This window comes from Leptodactylus fuscus, chromosome 6 (genome assembly GCF_031893055.1).
Source record: "Leptodactylus fuscus isolate aLepFus1 chromosome 6, aLepFus1.hap2, whole genome shotgun sequence".
In the NCBI taxonomy this organism is placed as follows: Eukaryota; Metazoa; Chordata; class Amphibia; order Anura; family Leptodactylidae; genus Leptodactylus; species Leptodactylus fuscus.
In genome coordinates, this window is record NC_134270.1 from 129,009,087 (window position 1) to 129,032,562 (window position 23,476).

The window sequence follows — 23,476 nt, forward strand, 5'->3', positions numbered from 1 at the left end:
TTTTGTTGCACATTTTACTGCGTTTTTTTGAACGAAAGTCAGGAGTGGCTTGAAAGGTGCTCAATGGAGGCCAAGAAAATGGCCATTTATTACCTATCCAGAAGGGAGAAGTGTAAAAACGTCCTATATATCTCCCATTACTTTTGTAGACATTCTTGGCTTTGGCTCAAGAAACCACAGTAAAATCTCCAACAAAAAAACTTGCGTTTCTGCAACATGAGGCCTCAGCCTAAAAGTGCCGATTGTTAGGAAATTGTGCAGGGGCATGTAAACCAACCATGGCTGTATTGGGGTCCCTGGACCCAGCCAGATGGTGGTCTCGTGCCGAGAACCTGTGTAGGACCTAAGACTAACAAACTATGATTGGCAAATTGGCTTAAGAGTTATGTAAAGAGCATGGAGGTTACCTAAACACTAGACCCTTCAGTTCGGGGTGGTGAAATTGGTGCCATAATAGAGGGCCGTTTCACTTTTTGCTATGGGGTCACCTGTCCTCTATGTACACTGCCGACATTATGCACTTTTCCACAGAAGTGATGATAAGAATAAACTGTATTTTACGACATAATCCTTCTAGAATATTCTTTTAAATACATTTCTTCAAGACACTAATAAAGAACATCCAAAAAAATAAATAAATCTGTTTTAATAAGTTAACGCTCTCGTAGATTGCTAGATCTTCTTTGGAAAGTGCTACTGATCTGGTTGTGCTGCATTTATAATGGGATATATAGGGCAGAATAGAATCTATAACTTCCATAACAACCTAATAGCCTAATAGGTACTTTCAGTCCAAGAGATGTCCAGGAATGATCTAGGACACCTTTAGCACCAGAAGAAGGTGATGGGCAAGTATGGAAACCCTGTACGCACCTTGAAACCCTGCTATAGGCGTTATGGGTCTGGAATAAATCTCTGGCATTAAAATTTTCAACCCGTCCCCCATATGGAATTACCCTGTTCGATCAACCCCTCTCGCACCATAAAAGGAAATATTTAAAATTGTACATATATATTTATATTCGGTATTTCTTTTATATATAATATGTATATATAGGTTTGTTCGTAATACAATTAAAAAAAGGCAGGACTCTTACTGGATGGAAAGAGCTAGTTTGTTCATCTGAGACGTGACTGTATAGGTTGTTCATTGTCTTTATATAAACTCGACCTCTGTACAAAAAAAATGAAGAGTTTACAAAAACAAGAAGCGAAGCGCACGGTGCGTGAATAGACAGAAGCAAATGAAATAGTGTGACTTGCTCTTCAGGTCTCTCCCCTGTCCATAAAACACACTTTCGTAGACACACAATTCACCAACACACACACACTTCACATATAGTGTTATCAATGTCTGTGCTTATATTATACAATGTTACACAGGAAAGTCCTACAATTAAACCCTAACAACCCATACGAGATGCCCATAACAATCCCATAGGGTGGTGTTGATTCCTTTTGAGTTTCTGACAATCCTATTGACAATGAAAGCCCCGGGAACGTCTCTACATTGTGCCCTGAAGTCCACCTTCTGCTCCTGCCCATGACTGGTCCGAGAATAGATATTGCTAGACAAAGATAACAGTGTTGGCGTCACCAGTCTTGGCATCTCACACTCCGTGTGAGTGATCATGTAATACCACGCACCTGGCGACACGGAAGCCACCATTTCCTTCCCATCTGTGCTTTTAGTGATGAACCCAGGCGTGGCACAGAACCCCGACTTACCTTTCATGTGATACTTCTGGGCTACTGTAAAAGAGTGGGTGCTGTTCAAACACCCAAAAATACAATCTGCTCTCTTGGGGGTGGGGGAGGTTGGGGTCTTTGCTTATTGCTGGCAACGCAATACACAAAAAAAGATCATCCTGACATCTCTAGACTTCCACAGAAACTACAGGAACAACAAATAAATTAAGCATAAAAATAAGGAGAAAAAAAAACCAAAGCAACATACAATGCTCGGGACCCCGAGATACTGTCCGGTAAAGTCCTGGCTTCCGAAGATTCATATCTACATCATTTGGAAAGATGAGCAGCTGCAGGTGTGGTAACAGTCACGCCTGGGGAGGTGGGAGGCACCATGGAATGAGTCGACTGTTGTACATCGTGTCTCTCACACTCCTCGCCGCGTTTTCAGCCCTTTGCCGTGTCGCGATTCTCAAAGCTGATAAAACGCAGAGGGGAAAAACTGGTGAGGAGACTCTCAGCCAGAAGAAGTTGGCCAACTTAATAGTCCACACTTCGAGGAGCATGAAGGAGAATTCAGATGAGAAGAGCACAGTTGAATAAAAACTTGCAAAGTGAATCATTTAGAAGGAAATAGAGGAGTTCCTTGAACCAAAGGAAGTCAGTACAGGGATAGAGGTTCGAGAAGGTGCATTTTTATCCGATCCAGGGCTGTTCTCATTCACATTACCAGCCTCTTTAGATGGTCTAGCTGCCTAGAAAGGAGAGCGAGAAGTAGACTGAGGAAATTAGGATAGTGACATCTCACCCCATGCACACAAGAGAGACATCTGGATTGTGAACGGATGGAGTCAATGAGAAGGGTGAAGTATAAAAATAAAGATGATCAGAAAAAAAGGTGTAAAAGAGACATTTAAAGAGTCCGTCTCACTAAGACAATAACAAAAAAAAAGCCATAAAAAGGCCCTGCCTGGGAGCCTCCTCTATGACCAAGAGCAGACAGCTGCACTCTGCTGGACCTCTCCCATCCGCATGGATGGCCATTCATTCAAATAAAACACATAATACTATGATTTTTGGGGAAACATTATTGCTGGCCACAGCTCTCCAATGACAATTGACCATTGGTGATCTAAGAAGCTGGACCTGAAGTGGTCACCTGACTGCCTGGCTGCGGAGACAATCCTAATAAACGGAACCCAGGATATCAATCCAGCACCACACCTAATTTGGGATCACCTTGTGATTCAGTGCCTCTGTTGCCAAGATATCACATTTTTGTCATTATGCAAATTAGCTCTTTGGAGCAACGGTAACACCTTCATAGCTCCAAACTGCTTATTTGCATATTATACAGAGAAAGCTCAATAACGGAGGCACCAATTCACAGGGGAAAATATCATGTATCAAGCGACCATAACCTATCTCTACGCAGTGGTTCATATATTGGGTTCAGGTGACCCAACATATGTTGACTAGAGATGAGCGAACACTGTTCGGATCAGCCATTCCAAACAGCACGCTCCCATAGAAATGAATAGAAGCACCTGGCACGGTGACCGGCCGCCGGCAAAGTGTACGTGACAGGTGCTTCCATTCATTTCTATGGGAGCGTGCTGTTCGGAACGGCTGATCCCAACAGTGTTCGCTCATCTCTAATGGTGACTGCTTTTAAATGTCTATTCCCTTCTTAGGAAATGACATCCCTTCATGATTGGTAAGGGTCTGAGCTCTCGGACCACCATCAAGCATGAGAATGAATGATAAAACCACTTTGCATCCTCAGCCACGTTCACTGCACAGCAGGTATTATGAAACCCAGACGATATCCTAGCAATATGCCATCCCTTTATAAGATGGAAGTGCCCCTTTAAAGAGATGTTGCCCTCTCTTAATGTAATGTTGCCACTGTGAAGTTTTTATGATCGGTGGGGGTCCATCCTCTGGAATGACCACTGATTCTAAGAATAAAGGTCTTTACTGGTCTCCTGACACAATGGTGACCTCAGCCGTCTGGTTGTGTAGGGAAACTGCAGTACAACTCTGTTCAGGTGAATGGAACAAAAAAATAAATGACACCCGGGTGATGTGACACTGATGGAAAAGGAGAGGGTGCGGGACTTGAAGATCACAGCTTGGGTATAGGGCACAGGTAAATAAATGGTTAGAGAAGACAAATACGGGAAAAAGCAATAGTACCTAGTACATAAAACAACATTATAAAAAGCAAATATCACCTCTCATCAGAAATATGGGGAAGGGAGTGAAATACTGCTGATCTCAGACAGAGATGAAGGTGAAAGGAAGGATAAGTAAGAAAAAACTTAATGCAAAAATAATGCAAATAAGAAAAATACACGAAAACAAACAATATAGAAAATGTGAGACTTGGTAAGGAACACAGAGCAGGCAGCCATTCTGTGGCCTGGACCATTACCCCTTTAACTGGACATATTATAGGTGTTTACATCTCTATTTCATGATATTGTTGGGACCTAAAATTATAAAATCACAATGAATGTCTCAAGTGTCTATAAAAATTCTGGATCCTCTTTTCATAAGATAAGATAAGATAATCCTTTAATAGTCCCACAGTGGGGAAATTTCAGATTTTTTTTAAGAGATTTACATGGGCCTTCCCTCTAGTATTCTTTCTGAACGCTAATAGGTAAATTAACTGGGTGCTGGTTGGGGTCACGTGCAGTTTTTGTGGCAGGTTTTTTTTTTTTTTTTTTAATATATACAGTACAGACCAAAAGTTTGGACACACCTTCTCATTCAAAGAGTTTTCTGTATTTTCATGACTATGACAATTGTAGATTCACACTGAAGGCATCAAAACTGAATTAACACATGTGGAATTATATACTTAGCAAAAAAGTGTGAAACAACTGAAAATCTGTCTTATATTCTAGGTTCTTCAAAGTAGCCACCTTTTGCTTTGATTACTGTTTTGCACACTCTTGGCATTCCCTTGATGAGCTTCAGGAGGTAGTCACCGGAAATGGTCTTCCAACAGTCTTGAAGGAGTTCCCAGAGATGCTTAACACTTGTTGGCCTTTTTGCCTTCACTCTGCGGTCCAGCTCACCCCAAACCATTTCGATTGGGTTCAGGTCTGGTGACTGTGGAGGCCAGGTCATCTGACGTAGCACCCCATCACTCTCCTTCTTGGTCAAATAGACCTTACACAGCCTGGAGGTGTGTTTGGGGTCATTGTCCTGTTGAAATGATGGTCCAACTAAATGCAAACCGGATGGAATAGCATGCCGCTGCAAGATCCTGTGGTAGCCATGCCAGTTCAGTATGCCTTCAATTTTGAATAAATCCCCAACAGTGTCACCAGCTTGGCACCCCCACACCATCACACCTCCTCCTCCATGCTTCACGGTGGGAACCAGGCATGTAGAGTCCATCCGTTCACCTTTTCTGCGTCGCACAAAGATACGGTGATTGGAACCAAAGATCTCAAATTTGGACTCATCAGACCAAAGCACAGATTTCCACTGGTCTAATGTCCATTCCTTGTGTTCTTTAGCCCGGACAAGTCTCTTCTGCTTGTTGCCTGTCCTTAGCAGTGATTTTCTAGCAGCTATTTTACCATGAAGGCCAGCGGCTGCACAAAGTCTCCTCTTAACAGTTGTTGTAGAGATGTGTCTGCTGTTAGAACTCTGTGTGGCATTGACCTTGTCTCTAATCTGAGCTGCTGTTATCCTGCCATTTCTGAGGCTGGTGACTCAGATGAACTTATCCTCCGCAGCAGAGGTGACTCTTGGTCTTCCTTTCCTGGGGCAGTCCTCATGTGAGCCAGTTTCTTTGTAGCACTTGATGGTTTTTGCAAGTGCATTTGGGGACACTTTCAAAGTTTTCCCAATTTTTCGGACTGACTGACCTTCATTGCTTAAAGTAATGATGGCCACTCGTTTTTCTTTACTTAGCTGCTTTTCTTGCCATAATACAAATTCTAACAGTCTATTCAGTAGGACTATGAGCTATGTATCCACCTGACTTCTGCACAACACAACTGATGGTCCCAGCCCCATTTATAAGGCAAGAAATCCCACTTATTAAACCTGACAGGGCACACCCGTGAAGTGAAAACCATTTCAGGTGACTACCTCTTGAAGCTCATCAAGAGAATGCCAAGAGTGTGCAAAGCAGGAATCAAAGCAAAAGGTGGCTACTTTGAAGAACCTAGAACATAAGACAGATTTTCTGTTTCACACTTTTTTGTTAAGTATATAATTCCACATGTATATAATTCATAGTTTTGATACCTTCAGTGTGAATCTACAATTTTCATAGTCATGAAAATACAGAAAACTCTTTGAATGAGAAGGTGTGTCCAAACTTTTGGTCTGCACTGTATAAATTAAAAACAGAACACCAAACAACAACAAATATATCAGTTTCTGACCTAGGTTGAAAAAAAAATTGCAACAAAAACAGCAAGCCTAATTCCATTCTTAACATTCCCTTTAGTCGGGAATATTCGACAACACTCTGACAGTCCAAACAGCAGTCTCACACTATGTAAGGACACAGCTGGTTGTCGATTTAGTCATACATTTCCAGGAGAAATAACAGAGGAAAGCACTATACAAAGTTCTAAGAAAATAGGATCCAGTATGATTTTACAAGGCGCCACCCTGGCAGGAGGAGTGGCTAAGCACAAGCCAGGAGCTTCACATTACAAAAGCCAGCGAATAAGCCAAATGGCAGCCATATTTCTTTTCAAGCTCCATGGAAACAAAAGGAATCTAAGTTACAATGTTCTTCTGTCTTTTCTCCTTTTATTTTTTAAAACGGTTTTGCTGGTCTTGTCATCTTTTATTTGTCTTTCTCATAGATAGTACTGAACCCTTAAATTTGGGTATTAAATCATTAAATTTAATGGTACTTTGTGGTTTCTCTATGAACCCATTACCTTTTTAAAGTGTGTTTGTGCCTGACTGTTGCGCGGCTGCAAAATTATGCGCGTTATATGCCCCTAACAACCCATTGAAATGAATGGAATCTGTTCTGAGCGCTCACATTCTGACACGTGTATACCCGTAAACTCCGTGTGAACTGGCCCTTAGAGAGGCGTGTATATGTGAGTGGGTTTTCTACTGAGCCTAGTAAGTCAGTAGTGGTGGCAGCAACTTTTGGAATTGGGGTGCGTGGACTACGTTGGGGTGTGATTTACACTCAAGTTGCAGTGAAGGGCGAGTGTTAGAATGAGTGAGTGAAGTGATCCAAAAAAGTTGCATCCAAGTAACGTGCTATGGACGATCTCTCTGTGACATACACCATTAAACAGCGAATCTTCTAGCTAATAATAGGGGTCATTTTATAGAGGAGGAGGAGCTGATTTGCATCTTTGCTCTTTCTATGCTTGGAAACATTCATAATAGACATGCTGCCAGCAGATCGGACTGCATTTACCATGTGACAGGTTTGCTTTAAAAATGACTAAGGATCATCCTATTAAAGGCTTTTAGGTTCACACAATTCTTTACATTTTTAAATCATAGTATTTGAAGAACCATAACCTTTATTTTTTTTATTTTTTTCAGGTCTCATAAATGGGATCAAATCCACCCTGATTCTGTCTCCCAGGGCTTTAACTAAAATTAGGAATCCTGCTTGATCTTGCCACAAACTCCACGACTGATTCAGTTGCAGAAGCCGTGGTACAAGCCCCTCTACTGACTAGGTTTTCCCCAACGGTGGGGAAAATCCACGGTGTGTAAGGAAATGGAAGAGGAATTTGAGACAGTCTATGGGGGTCTAGGGGCTGCATACTAGCTGTCACGTCTGAATTTCCAGGATGCATTTGTACTTTCCCAAGCAATGGCAAGTACAGGGATTAGCAGACCCAAGCAAGTAGCACTCAGGCAATAAACGTATGGTGGGACATGTTGTCAATGGATGTGAAAAGGCTGTGCAGTGACATGAAGAGTAACCTGAAGAGCACAGCAAGCACGCTGTGAAGACCACTGACAATGCCATGGCATTTTTGTTTGTAAAGAGTAGGCAACGTAGTAAGTGCGCCCTGATGTAGTATGGCCCAGCTCTCAAACATAACCAAAGGCCAGGTTGGATAAGAGGATCCCACAAACCAACAGTTGTCTTGCATTACACCCATGGCTCTGATCTCAGAATGACCCTGGTGACAAGGTTCAACACACAGACTGATGCAGGATTTGGATGAGACATGAGAGGGAGTCAGTGTGTGCTAACCTTGTGCTCACATCTTCTCTAGAGATAAACTACCTGCTGGTGGCCCTGGATCCTCATGTATTCCATCCTTTGTTTGGAGTGCTTGCTGCTCTTGTCTCCACTGCTTTGCTGGACGCTCTTTAGTCGTGAACCTACTGGATTTACCATCTTCATAGGTGGAATGGACATACCGCCACTCTGCAAATAAAAGGGCAGACAAGTCAACACCACCAATAACCAGCCTTTCATCGTACGAGCCGCCAGAGACGCAACTTAATGTGTATATCTCTATAGAATGTTCTACCAAGAGCCGTAAAGCAGTCAATTCAGAAATGTACTGGTATGTAACAACCATAACCACACAATGTATGCAAAAAATAGACTTGACTGGGTTTAGTTGAACAACTTTATGCCTGACTCTTTGGCACCTCAGTCCGGTGCTATGTCAGGACATTGAGGCACAGGTGTGAACTCGGCCCTGCACTCATAACACTGACAAGGTCAGGGAGGAACTCTAATGTTTCCTGTTACTTATCTACTTCCTACAGCTGAGTATTTGGCATTCCCAGACCATGGATGTCATATAGCAATGCAATGTACCAATGGGGTCACACCTGGGATGGCACTGCACAATAAGTGAACTTTCGCCAGACATGACGCCTTTAATCCCAGTGCACACATTCAGAAATGAGGGATGCGTGCAAAAATTATAAGAAAAAACTGGGTATTGTCCAACATTTATAGAGGACGCCAGGAGATAAAGTTCTCATTATACAGGGCCAAAAAAATGATAAGTGTCACAAGCAGGAAGCAGGGAAGGCAGGCTGAAGCATACAGCAATTAGAAAAAGTAAGTGAACCCTTAGGAGTTACCTGGATTTCTGCATCAATTACTAATAAACTGTGGTCTAATTGCTATCAAAGGCACATTTCTAGACCAATACAATGTAACTGAACCCGTAACACTCAAATAGTTGTCCTGTTTTTGTTTTTTACTGAGCAAATTAAAGGGTTATGTCACCAAGAATATTTATCCTCTGTCTATAACATAGAGAATAAATATCTGATCAATGGGGGTCTGAGAACCGAATCTAAGAACATAGGGTGTTCTTCTCCATTGTGCATTCAGGCTGACTGTAGCAAGCCTGGGTGAACGAGTGAATCCGATCACCCATTCACTTCAATAGGAGCCATTAAGAAAGCCAAACTGCAGCAGTCCGCTATCTCGAGTACTCCCAGTGATGTGAATGGGAGCGCCATCAACAAGTGACATATTTATATACACAACAGAGGGAGAACACCCCCCTTTCTCAAGATCGGTGTTGGTCTCAGTAGTAAGACGCCCACCTCTATCTTTAAGTAAACATCCACATCAATGCAAAAATCCAGGTAATTCCAAAGGGTTCACTTACTTTTTCATGCAACTGTCAGATACACTGAGACTCTGCATTGTGAGTTAGAGAACAGAAGTTCTGTGTCACTGAACATCACTTGCTGCTGTTAGTTAGGACACAAAGCAGAGCAAGTGCAGTATGTATGACTCCATCCCCTCTGTCTCTGCAAAGAAAGACGCATGAGGGCGAGCATGCTCGGACTGGGCCACAGATGAATCCCTCGGTGGTGGGACCCTAGCCCCTGTATAAGTGGTGCACGGCACACTCACTCTGTTACATACAGATGGGTTGTATACAGCATCACAACTGGCCCAGCTTACAATTCTATAGATGCAGCCTATGGTTCCTTGAATGACATCTATGCGCAGAGCCAGGCCAGCCAGTATCCTCTCTTACTGGGCCCTGCGTATTAAACATTGCTGTGAGGGCCTCAACCATTAACCATAGCTTATCATAGCATTATATGGTATATTGGGGGTAGGAGGAATCAAGATGGCAGACAACCCATACATAGCTCATACATAGCTGATCTGATATTTATGACCTATCCCAAGGATAGGCACTTAATCATTTTAGCCTATATTAACACTTTAATTAAAAAGTAGTACATCTGTCAGAGATCTACAATATGGAGTCCGATTAATACAAAGTAAACTCCATTGATAGTTGCCATAGTTTACTGATAGACTGTGAGATAGTGCTCCACAACCTGTGAGCCTGTGCAAAGCCAGCATATCCAAGAGATTGGTGCGGTGAAACATCGCCAAAAGACCCTCACTTCATCCAGCCACGATTGTCATATATAATACATATGGGATACCTTCTTTACAGGACAACAATTAAGGAAACCATTTTTCAAAGTAATTTTAGTGGTCAAGTCAAAGAGGTTTCGTTGTGATACATGCTGGTTTGCAGCATACAAAGCATACGTTGCGATTAAACAAGTCAACCACATTTTTTAAGTAAAAACACCAAACTCATCTACTACTTTATACAGCTATGGGTGCCCATATACATTACAGGCCTGTTATGGGTGTTTAGACCCTCCCCTGATGGCAGATGTCAGGAAACAGAACGGGCTTGTGGACTTTCAACATCCTCATCCCTTTATACATTGGAAACACTCTGACACATAACATGTATGAGAGAATCAGGAGAACAAGCATTCAGCTGTCTGGCCAATGGCTTTTGTACAGTATATGAACAGACATGCTATACATTACCGCATGCACTCACTACATACAGGCTCTAATCTATACGTATAATAGAAAATTGCAGGACGGACGTGATATGAAAATTAAAAAACTAAAGTGACACCTTAGATATCTGAGGCTTTGGTAGCAAAGGTGGTTTAGTTTTATGATGGACAGGACTGTTCATTTCTTCGAGAGGTTTAACATTAGTGGTTTCCCCATTCTGGGGCGGAGATAAACCGTCCTGTTCTTGCCTTGAGTCCATCTCAGCATGGAGGTGATGCTCCTCTGGGACATTCTGCTCAATGATAGATGACCGGACACCAATTGTATTAATTGTTTGCTCCAGTTCTCGAATGCTTTCCTCCAGGCTATCCAGCCGTTTGTATGTGCTTTTACAAATGTCCATGCTCTTCCAACCTTCTTGAGTGTCATCTTCAGTGGCTTCATCCTGAGGAATACTGGAGGAACTGCTTTCAGTGTTAGCAGCAGAGTGCAACATTTTTTGGACATCAATAAGTCGAAGTTTGGAATTTCCATCTGAATGAATATTAGGAGACACTTCTATGCTGATCTGTTGAGAAGCATCTGGATTCTTGATTGATTGAGACTTTAGAGCTTTTGCTTGTAAATGCCTGGGTTTTGGCACAGGGACTCTTGGCTTTGGTGTCTTTGAGTACTTGTTGGTTCTGCTCATTTCTATCTCTCCATCATAGTCAATAGATGAAGACCCAAAATGTCCCATTTGGCTGTTAATCTGTTCTTCATGTTCTTTCAACCCCAATACATTAGCCTTCATGTCCCACACCAGATTGAGGGCATCCTTTGGACCTTCATCAGAAGGAACAGGGACAGGATTACTTTGAGGTTGAGCATGGACAACATTGGTGGATATTTCAATACAACTGCCACCCACCAGCTCCTCTGTCATTTCACAGAAATGCCTATCTTCTAATAGCTTATTCTTCTCTTCTGTAGACAATGAGACTATTCTATCATTGCTTATCATAAAGCCTACAATACCATGCTCTGAGTTTTTGCCCCACTCCTCATCCATATTTGTAAAATTGGATTGGGAAATGAGATTGTGTCTCAGACAGCCATCCTGAGCAGTCACGTTTTCTTTTCCAGATTGAGACGACAGGTCTAGGTCTTCAACAACAGACTCGTCTTTAGTGACAGTCAAGTAGGACCAGTCTGTCACTTGTTCCACCAAGACATCACTGATACCAAGATTTTCCAAACCACGGTAATCTGCTTTATAGGTAAATTTATTATTTTCATCTGGAGGTGATGGTGGATTGGAAGTCCACTCTGTCAAAATAATCTGCGGCAGGGAGAATTTCCTATTGGCCACAGAAGGGCAAGATAAATCCTATAGGAAGGACAAAGAAACTTTGATTATGAATATGTAATGAAATACTCTGTGTCCTGCTGGCAATATCAAAGTAATAACTTTGACGTAATGACTTTCATTAATAACATAATGAGTCTAATGACTTTTAATTGTATATACAGGGTGGGTCATAAGTATGGATACACCCAGATAAAATGGAAGTGGTTGTTGATATCAACTTACCGTTTGTGGCATATTAGTACATACCCTGTTTCCCCGAAAATAAGACATGTTCTTATAATTAATTATCTAACGAAATATATGACCTTTCTTATTTTCGGGGGATGTTTTATGCAGCGGCTGGAGCGCGGAACAATCGGCAAACAAAGCGGGGAACAATTAGCGGAGTGCCGGCATGACTGCCGGTTGTATGTGATCCAGAAGGTGAAGGGGGGGGGGGGTGTCTTATTTTCGGGGAAACAGGGAAGGAGGAGGGAAACATTTGAGGCTGAGTGACGCCTATGGCGGCCATCTGCAAAGCTGCCATTTTGGATTCAACTTTACTTTTTTCAATGGGAAGGGGGTCATGTGACATATCAAACACATGGAGAATTGTACAAGAAAAACAATGGTGTGCTCATTAATGTAGCTTTATTCATTATCATTTTTCACATGGAGCAACGACAGTAACCCACTAAAGGATGTGCTCAAAGTGTTGTTGTAGCCCCCTCCTATGTACTAATATACCACAAATGGTAAGGTGATATCAGCAACCACTTCCATTTTATCTGGGATCCATAAGTATGGGATCCATACTTATGGCCCACCCTGTATATAGACAGAGCGAAAAGTGATGCAGGTTTCTGGCAGTGTTATTAGATACATATATCATACAGTCCTATGAAAAAGTTTGGGCACCCCTATTAATCTTAATCATTTTTAGTTCTAAATATTTTGGTGTTTGCAGCAGCCATTTCAGTTTGATATATCTAATAACTGATGGACACAGTAATATTTCAGGATTGAAATGAGGTTTATTGTACTAACAGAAAATGCGCAATATGCATTAAACCAAAATTTGACCGGTGCAAAAATATGGGCACCTCAACAGAAAAGTGACATTAATATTTAGTAGATCCTCCTTTTGCAGAGATAACAGCCTCTAGTCGCTTCCTGTAGCTTTTAATCAGTTCCTGGATCCTGGATGAAGGGATTTTGGACCATTTCTTTCTACAAAACAATTCAAGTTCAGTTAAGTTAGATGGTCGCCGAACATGGACAGCCCGCTCTCAAATGATCTGAAAACAAAGATTGTTCCACATAGTTGTTCAGGGGAAGGAGACAAAAAGTTGTCTCAGAGATTTAACCTGTCAGTTTCCACTGTGAGGAACATAGTAAGGAAATGGAAGACCACAGGGACAGTTCTTGTTAAGCCCAGAAGTGGCAGGCCAAGAAAAATATCAGAAAGGCAGAGAAGAAGAATGGTGAGAACAGTCAAGGACAATCCACAGACCACCTCCAAAGAGCTGCAGCATCATCTTGCTGCAGATGGTGTCACTGTGCATCGGTAACAATACAGCGCACTTTGCACAAGGAGAAGCTGTATGGGAGAGTGATGAGAAAGAAGCCGTTTCTGCACGTACGCCACAAATAGAGTTGCCTGAGGTATGAAAAAGCACATTTGGACAAGGCAGCTTCATTTTGGAAACAAAAATTGAGTTGTTTGGTTATAAAAAAAAGGCGTTATGCATGGCGTCCAAAAAGAAACAGCATTCCAAGAAAAACACATGCTACCCACTGTAAAATTTGGTGGAGGTTCCATCATGCTTTGGGGCTGTGTAGCCAATGCCGGCATCGGGAATCTTGTTAAAGTTGAGAGTCGCATGGATTCCACTCAGTATCAGCAGATTCTTGAGAATAATGTTCAAGAATCAGTGACGAAGTTGAAGTTACGCCGGGGATGGATATTTCAGCAAGACAATGATCCAAAACACCGCTCCAAATCCTCAGGCATTCTGTTAGGAGTATTTAGGTTCTTTAATTTCTATTTTTCTTACCTGGGGAGTTTTTGGCTGCGCAGTGTCTGGGGTGGCATCCTGGCGCTGCGGGGTTGTCCTGTCGTGAGTATTGGTGCACACCTTCTGACTTGCATGCGCGCACTGCTGGTAGGCAGCTTTATCTCCTGGTTGATTAGTCTGTCCTCCCATTTGCACCTGGGAGGAGTGGTCTCTACTCTGTATTTAAACCCATGTCTCCTTGTTAAAGAAGGCCAAGAAGGGAACGTCTCCAGTTAAGGTTCCACCAGTTTCTGAGTCCGGGGAGTATGAGATATCCCGAGTTCTGGATAGCAAATATGTTCGGGGGAAGCTATGGTATCTGGTGGCATGGAAGGGATACGGTCCTGAGGATAATTCTTGGGTCCTGGAGTCGGATGTGTCAGCTCCCAGACTCGTGGAGAAATTCCACAAGTTCCCGAAGAAGGATGCTCCTAGAGAATCCGGAGTCTTCTCCTTGAGGGGAGGATCCTGTTTTTGGCTGCGCAGTGTCTGGGGTGGCATCCTGGCGCTGCGGGGTTGTCCTGTCGTGGGTATTGGTGCACACCTTCTGACTTGCACGTGCGCACTGCTGGTAGGCAGCTTTATCTCCTGGTTGATTAGTCTGTCCTCCCATTTGCACCTGGGAGGAGTGGTCTCTACTCTGTATTTAAACCCATGCCTCCCATGGTTCTGTGCTGAGTGTCGCTTTTACAGAGCTAGGCCTTAGCAGGAGGAGTAGGTGGTTATCTGGGATATAGGAAGTTCCGTGGTTGGTTTTTGGGAGGTTTGGGTGAACGAGTTGGTTTGTGTGTTTTCCCTTCTGTGTTCACCAATCCTCCCTCTGTGTATAATTGACTGTGTGAGTGAATTGCCTTATCCTTTGATTTCTACTCAGTTTCCCTGTGTTTGTTTCCTAGTGTATGGTTCCTTCCCATATTGGTTTGGGGGAATCCTTTCCCACATTTTTCCTGTGTGCTGCTTGTGTTGTTAGTCAGCGCACACCCTTGTCAGTCCCTGTCAGTAGCAGCTTCACTTGTTCGTTAGGGGTGACCCCCTTTAGTCTCCAGTCCCTAGAGGTCTTATAGGGCATTCCTTCTCCCACTTCCCTCTAGGCCTACGGAATCAGTGAGAGAGGAGCTGTCGGGGTCAGGCTTAGCCTGAGTACAGCCGACCCACACCCGTGAGGCAGGGACCGGGATAGCTAGTGGGAGTAGTGCAGGGCGAGATTCCCTACTGCTATCCCTTAGCCCCGTTGCAGCTACCTGGACTGACATAACACATTCATGCAGAGGAACAATTACAATGTTCTGGAATGGCCATCCCAGTCCCCAGACCTGAATATCATTGAACATCTGTGGGATGATTTGAAGCGGGCTGTCCATGCTCGGCGACCATCTAACTTAGCTGAACTTGAATTGTTTGTCCAAAATCCCTTTATCCAGGATCCAGGAACTGATTAAAAGCTACAGGAAGCGACTAGAGGCTGTTATCTTTGCAAAAGGAGGATCTACTAAATATTAATGTCACTTTTCTGTTGAGGTGCCCATACTTTTGCACCGGTCAAATTTTGGTTTAATGCATATTGCGCATTTTCTGTTAGTACAATAAACCTCATTTCAATCCTGAAATATTACTGTGTCCATCAGTTATTAGATATATCAAACTGAATTGGCTGCTGCAAACACCAAAATATTTAGAAATAAAAATGATTAAGATTAATAGGGGTGCCCAAACTTTTTCATAGGACTGTATATGTATATCATATCATATCATATATATATATAATCTAATCTAATCTATCTCTCTGCCTGTCTCTATTCTATATATTCTATCACATATGATAAAAAGCAAGGGCATCACAATATGCTCTGGCTGCAATACAGCATCACATTAAATAGGACGTATCCTGAACCCAAAACTATATTGATCAGAGGGAAAATATAGACTGAAAACCTGAAGTTTCTGGGCTTGTCCCTGCACCAAATTCTACACTAAAATAATTCTCTGCATATAATCACAATTTCAGGTTTTCTCTCCGTCTCTGACTTGAAAACAGCTCCCGATTCTCACACAGAATTGAGAGTGACACTATTAAAAGTTGTAGTTATCTAGGAAGTCTCGTTTCCCCTAAATTGATGCTTACAGTAGCTCTGCACATACTTACACTTACAGTCTCCAAACTGTGCCTGTTTGTGCTCCGTCATGTACTGTGACCAGTGACGTCACCGTCATGACGCTCTGTATACCAAGCACATGAGCTAGCAGCTGGCGGTCTTATCCCAGTATATGGAACATCACTAATGACGTCCTCTTTGCTGCAGGGAAGCACATGCGCAGTCACCGCTATAATCTCCTTGTTCCATGCAAGTATAGGGCAGAAAGCTGACTAAAATGGAATGAGGAGCCTCGTACATGCTGCTCACATTGAGCAAATCTAGTCTCAGCATGAAGTCAAGTAAAGAATACAGGCCAGCAACAAAAACAAATGGCACATTGGGGGTGTCAGTTTATTTATTTTGTGCTTTACAAAAGCGTGCTCATGTGTTGTGGCGCCGTTCTTCCTTGCAAGGGACTTGGAACAAGATTTTAAGCTATAATACAACTGACAAACCAGATGTTCTATCTATCACAGAATGCTTTTAGTAAAGGATATCATGGCTACAGATTAAACCAGACTAAGTGTAAAACATTAGAGAATATAAAAGACAATTTTATTAAGGTTTGTGCTTAGTTTAGGTACAACCAAATATACAATACAGTGTTCATTACCATATAAAATTAGTTGAATATGCGCAGAATAAAAATTTTGTGCACTAAAGCATTGATCTTTTCCAGTTCTAAACTATCAACATCCATTTAAGGCCTTCCAGTCCTATAACATACCTGGACACGAGGAGAGCGTGACTCTCTGGACTCCTCAGATGGGACCTTTAAGACGTCATCTTTGGAAAAAGAATTCCCAGCCTAGCAGGACATGATGATAAAGTTCAGCACTCATCTGCTCAGGTCTCATCATTCTCTTTTGGTCTATAAAAGGTGACTGCCTATTGTGTGAAAGATCCAGCAAAGTAGAAAGGACAGAGAGGCGAGCGTAGAAGAAGGAGGCTGAAAGACGGAAGAAGTTCTTTCAGAAGAGATGTAGAGTCAGTAAAATCTTGCCGTTTCTTGTGTTGTCTCAGGGTTAATAGAAAGGTACAGAGTTTTGGAGTCCACAGTTGTAAAAATGGACAAGGAGAAGAAACAAGATGGATTCAGCCAAAAAGAAGAAGGTCCCACAGGAATGGAGGAACAGTCAGGCAGGTTATACAGAACATGTCTTCCTAGGTAAGTTCTTTGTTAGTTTACAAAGATCAAGCAAGTGGTAGAGGATTTCTTGTCAGTTAATAGATATGACTGGAAAAGAGAGCATGGCGGCAGAGGAATCACTCAAGATGGATGCTGCATGCAATGCTAAATACCCAGGTAGCCATGCTGAGCAGGAGATCTGTAGCTTTCCTCAACAGGAACAACACTGTACTCATCTTGTATCAGCATACAAGGCATGTCCAATTTATGAATGCATTCTGATATTTACTGGTAATCTGGTTATCCTCATAATACAGTCTGCAATACCCATCCTCCGAAATTTAGAAAACAGACCATATAACATATTCAATTCAACACACTCATTTATAGAACACGAACATCAATCTGAATGGGTCAACAACTAAAACTTAAGATTGAGATTGCAAATGTCCAAGCGGTTAAGTGGGCAGTACTGTCAGTGACCGACGGCTTCACCCCAAGTGTGACAAGGAGCGCTATCGGAGATCCTTCCTCCCAACCGCGGTCAGGCTGTATTATCAACATGAGGTTAAGCGAAGATCACTCTGCACAGAGAACTAAATGATCCTGAGACTTTCTTTTTCTTCTTAGTTGCTATGACTCCTAGTATCTTTTCTATCTGCTATTCTGACCTTGTATGTGTTCTTTCTTGTAACATATTACTGTATTATCCATGCTGCTGTAACACACTGAATTGCCCCATGGCGAGACTATTAAAGGATTATCTATCTATCTATCTATCTATCTATCTATCTATCTATCTATCAGGATCCCTTCTAAGAGAGGGAGTAAGCTAGACGGGAACAGCAGAATAATTGGGCGCTTTCCTTGTTGCCACATTAGTTGGCACTGCCTAGATAGAGGTGGGGTTTAGTTAATAAAAGTACTGTGCTCAGGAGGGTTTGTTACCCATCGTACTGTGGTGCACATCAGCACGGCCTTCCTAATGCAAACTGCTCTTGGATTTCCATGCTATACTTTCTTGTTTCACCCTCTGTTATTAACACGCATAGTCCTATGTTATGCTAAGCTATATGCCATTTTTCTTCTGTAGAAGTCACAGCAAAGCAAAGTCATCTGAGCATCCATCACATGTCCATTGCAGGCATATTGGCTGATATCTGGTATGGCGATCCTTCAAGGGAAGTTATAGGTGTACTTTTATGTTAAAATTTCTCTTTGGCTGTTACCAGCTGTGGCCTACTCTACTTTACATCAGTATTTGGTATGTGATCTTTTTCATGGACTACTAAGACGTAAAGCACCTGCTCTAAAGATATAGGCTCCTCGCGGGAAAGCTCCACCTGTGGGCACTGCAAAGCGTTTAATGTCCTAAAGGTCTCAAATACCTGGGCCCTTGAGGTAAAAACTAGAAGGACATTGATGCGTAAATCCTACCCATCATTCAAAGTAGTGCAAAGGATATTAAATCCATCCTTTAAGATTGGAGAATATACATTAGTTTTCACTACCAGTTTTGAAGCCCCCCCATTAATAAGTTCACACCGGAAAAAAAAATTAAACAATTTTTTGCATACATATTTATATTACATGGCAAACTATCTAGACCAATAGAAAATGTTGCATGATAGAAGTGTCCGTGGGATTTATACTTTTTTGTATGGACACGTTTAACCAAAACATTCAATTTTGACAAACCGGATACCATTGTAAAATGTCTGTGTATGCAACACTATGGAACTGTACAAACTGAATGCACAATCCATTGCTGGCAGTATACAGAAGACGGACACCAGTTATGTTCCTGGCGCCAGTGCCTGACCGTTACTCCTTTCCAGTGTATTTGCACCCATAGGGTACACACTACGACTACACATACAGCTATAGTAATATTGCAGACCACTCAGTTGATAGTTTCTGACGTAGAGCAATGTGAAAGGCTGATGGTTTGTTGATCAATGGTTGCTTCCAGGTATGGGGTGAGGGATACTTGTGCCTGTGATTCAGGGGGCACTCTTTGACAGCCACTATAGATATGGGAGAGCTGTATATGGAGACATGTTACAATCAAGGCTCTCTTTAAGGGGTGTTATCCATAACAAACATTTACGACCTATCCACAGGATTGCTGAGATCCCCACTGATCACAAGAACAGGTGAGGCCCTCACTAACTTCTTTGGGAATAATAGAAGACTGTACTCAGCTCTCCGGCAGTCTCTATACTAGTGAGAGGTGCAGTGCTCATGCACGTGCACTACTACAGCTCTATTCACCCAGTGAATACCTCCTTGTCACCTATGCACATATTAATCCTTGTTATGGGAAAACCCAATTTTATGGATCAGTTATTGTTGCAGGGACTCTTACAGTATGGTGCACAACGATGGACATCTTAATGTTTTAACTCCTAAATGTGCTGCTGTAGTAGAGTCAAAGATATCCATGCAGAATACACTGAAGGCTGTAAGAATTCCTTATGACTGTGTGACCCCATCATTACCTAAGGAGTTAGTGAGGGCCGCACTATGAGGCAGGTGTCTTGCACGTGCATAACTGTTCCATGCATATACAGGACTCAGAGTTCTTGTGATCGGTCGGGGGGTCTATCGTGTGGATAGGTTGTAAATGTTTGTTGGTAGCAAACAGTAGCAAAGATTGGGAAACCAAACAAGCCAGTCAGAGGATAAGCAAATCATAAGTCACTGATATTAATTTCTATTATGTCTCTACCGTCGCCTGATCAGTATTGTACCACTTTACCCACCAGTGTAATGCTGTCTTACAAACTGCAGGCATATACAGTATATAGGCTATAGAATGTAACATAGCAGACCAATGTAACAGTGGACTGAACAATACAGGAACAATTGCAAATATTACTGAGAATCTACTAACCCATCTATGCTAGGTTAGATGGGTGTACATGCGGTGCATCTTTGGGTCACAGCCCGATCTTGTACCAAATATGCACGGCATTGTTACTTTTTCAGTGTTTCCCACTGTCCACTTTTTTATGTACAGAGTGTGGCTGAGACCAAGGATGGCCTGGACGGGGATCCCTCTACACAAAAAATTTACGGAAAGTTGGCGTGAGTTATACCTGACATCTACGCCAGTCCCTGACTAGCTTAAATTTCAATTCTGGCACACATCAATGCATCTGAATTATTTAGGCAGGATCCTTTTAATAATTCAGGCCCATAGCGCCCCAGCCAGGTACTTGATTAAGACTGGCATACAGAACGCCTTCCATTATCTAACACTGTAACATTTTTCTTCAAAATTGTAAGAAATACACAATAGAGCAGATACTGGTTTAACTTTGTAATACTTTGCCCATGCCCGATGTGATCAGTTATGCCGGCTGCCATGAGACGTTATAGACATGCAGTTAACATGTGATTCCCCGTGCCTGCTCTGGAGATGTGCAGATGACAGTGACAGGCAGCTTGGGTTGCATTAGTAGGCTGAGTTTGGTACTGTAAGTGGAGTGAAGGAGAGAGGAAGTGAGGTTTAGTTGGTTAAAAAAGAAAGAGTGGAGAAGGATTAGACGGTGAGGAGTGCACAGCAGACCGGGCCAAGGTGCCCAGAACACAAGCTGTTACCTTCCATCCTCCATGTTCTATGGTGGCCTCATTAGACCACAGATGTGCTGGACGTGGCACCGAATGGGATGCCGTGGGGTGCTCAGAATGGACCTGAGGTATAAAGAGGGAGCCAGAACTTCTCTGAAACACCTGGGAAGTCAAAATACAGTAGCATGGGAGATAGAAAACCAAACACCAAAACTGTGCGCTGAATCACACACATCATAGTGCCTTGTATTTCCTACTGCCTGAGACCAGTTGTTCTATAGGTGTTAAAGTACTCGTACACTAGAGAAGTTAGCCCATTTCTATCGGGAATTGGCTACAATGTAATGGGGGCCTCCTGACTGTCCCCTGAGGGCAAATGTTTATGGGAATAGAAAGATTCATTCTTATATACCAAGTGTGGCTTTGGCACTGGCTTACTCTCCTGTCTCCACTGAAATAAACATGCATGCTCAGCAGTATACATGTTTATTGTGGAGCGTGTTTTTCATGTCCTACTATCTTGTCTGCCATCCATGTATGTACTTACATTTTCCACCGTTCTTTCACTAGAAGCAGAACTTCTGAGAAATACTGGCCATTGATTTTCTTTATGTGAGATACGCTATCTAGTAGAAGAAGACAAAATGTCTAAAATTTCCTATTTGTAAAGCTCTTTCCATGTTCTATGGTGGCCTCATTAGACCACAGATGTTCTGGACGTGGCACCGAATGGGATGCCGTGGGGTGCTCAGAATGGACCTAAGGTTTAAAGAGGGAGCCAGAACTTCTCTGAAACACCTGGGAAGTCAAAATACACTGTCTAGTAGAAGAATACAAAATGTTTAAAGTTGTCTATTTGTACGGCATATGTTTCTATGTACTTCACATGACAAGGCTATCCTTTAGTATATGTGTCTAGTCCAAACTGATAGGTAATATCAGAACAGAAAGGACTTGAAAGAATCATGAATGGAAAATGGAAAGCTTTCAATAAAGAATCTATCGCAAGTAAGTGTCTGTGTTATGATAAATTAAGATGATATATGAACACTGTGAATACTATGCAGTACAATATGATGTAAATATATATAGCCATAAAGCACTGATGCCAGCTGATGTGTTTCTGCATGTATGTTCTCTGCAGTCCAGTATTTCCTTCATGCACTATAAATCAGCACAGGCCATGCCAGGACTTATTTCGGCAGCTCTTCTTTACACCATTTTGCTGCCTAGAATCCTAAGCTTGTTAGTAAAAAGTAGCAATTACACAGCGGCCCTATTACAGATAATGGCTGATGAGACCTTGGGGAAGTCTCACATGGGGGTGTCCACACAAGACACCCTTTACTTGTATGAAAATTAATGCATTGCCCTATAGTTTACAGCATTTCCAGTTTTCTAGGACTGTGTTGGACTTTCCACAGAGGAATCTCATATTAAAGGGGCTCTATCAGCAAAATTATGCTGTATGAGCCCAACATATGTGTGAATAGCCTTTAAAAAGGCTATTCAGGCACCACTAATCTTATTTTATACCCCCGTCCCGTTTTAAAATAAAACTATAAAAACATATAGGTAACTCATACTTGAACGTGAACGGTGGGCGGTGATGCACAGTCCGACGTCATCTTCTGGCACGCCTTCCTCTTCTTTATTCTTCTTTCGGCGACGCCCTCCGGTCCTGGCTCTTTCCCGGCTTCATATTCTTCCAGCGGTTCAAATCCGATTGGTTGAAATCCGGCACGTGCGCACACTCCGGTGGCACTGCCATTGAGAAAAATGGTGCCGGAGTGTGTGCAGTAGCTCTGGAGAGAGCACTACTTCGCACGCATTTCAACCAATTGGATTTGAACCTCCGGAAGAAGATGAAGCCGGGGAAGAGCCAGGACCGGAGAGCGTCGCTGAAAGAAGAAGAAAGAAGAGGTAGGCGTGCCAGAAGATGACGTCGGATCGTGCATCACTACCCAGGGTGCACGTTCAGGTATGATTTACCTATATGTTTTTATAGTTTTATTTTAAAACGGGACGGGGGTTTAAAATAAGATTAGTGGTGCCTGAATAGTCTTTTTAAAGGCTATTCGCGCATATGTGGGGCTCATACAGCAAAATTTTGCTGATAGAGCCCCTTTAAATCTAAGGAAATACTCTGTTCCTTCTAGAGAGATGAAATTATGTCAAATCTGGGATACACAGCTCAATATACTGGAATTGGTCTGGTGTGAATAAATCTGATAGCAAGGGGTCTCACATTTATGGCTTATAAAGGCAGAAGGTCCAGCCACAAAAATGAACTCTAAAAACTGGGAGTTTGTCCCTTTTCTGAAAGTATTCCGAGTTGCAAGAACAAGTGACGTGCCCGACAAAACGAGAGTATATTTTAAGCTAGTTCTATACAGCAACACAATGTGGCTTGAGTCACAAACTCAATATTTTCCTATAGGAGAAAAAGTTGCAGGCTAACTGACAACATGAAGAAAAGGAATCCCACCAGGTCTCTTGATACCGGTGCTGTGTTGCCCTCACCCAATGACTAGGGACACATAACACATCAATTCATTAGGTTTTTGGAGACATTGCTGGATGCTGTTGCACAGGATGTCACTGATAGAGTTGGAGGGGTTTATAGCTTTGGTTCTTGCCATAGGCTAACAACAGGGAGTTAAGTCACAATACACTTTAGCAGAACGCTTACTCAGCCAAAAGCTGTCTTGCCCAACTCTCCCATATACATGCATGCTCGGTTCAGCCAAATGGTACATGTGTTCT

General features: G+C 42.4%; 1 protein-coding gene across 11 annotated transcripts in view; it reads right to left on the minus strand.

Annotated features, from left to right (window-relative positions):
* Positions 1-327: 327 nt before the first annotated feature.
* SRCIN1 (SRC kinase signaling inhibitor 1) overlaps positions 328-23,476 on the minus strand; it is a 304,218-nt gene continuing 281,069 nt past the window's right edge. For 7 of the 11 annotated variants that reach the window (XM_075278228.1, XM_075278229.1, XM_075278227.1 and 4 more), the window contains 5 exons: positions 20,741-20,872; positions 16,733-16,813; positions 10,602-11,852; positions 7,946-8,089; positions 328-2,444 (listed from right to left, as the gene is read on the minus strand). In XM_075278228.1, coding sequence (XP_075134329.1) covers positions 2,313-2,444; positions 7,946-8,089; positions 10,602-11,852; positions 16,733-16,813; positions 20,741-20,872 — 1,740 coding nt within the window. In that variant the 3' untranslated portion in view covers positions 328-2,312. Of the gene's footprint in view, positions 2,445-7,912; positions 8,090-10,601; positions 11,853-16,732; positions 16,814-20,740; positions 20,873-23,476 lie in introns of all 11 variants that reach the window. The other 4 variants (XM_075278236.1, XM_075278237.1, XM_075278234.1 and 1 more) reach the window with 3 other exon arrangements.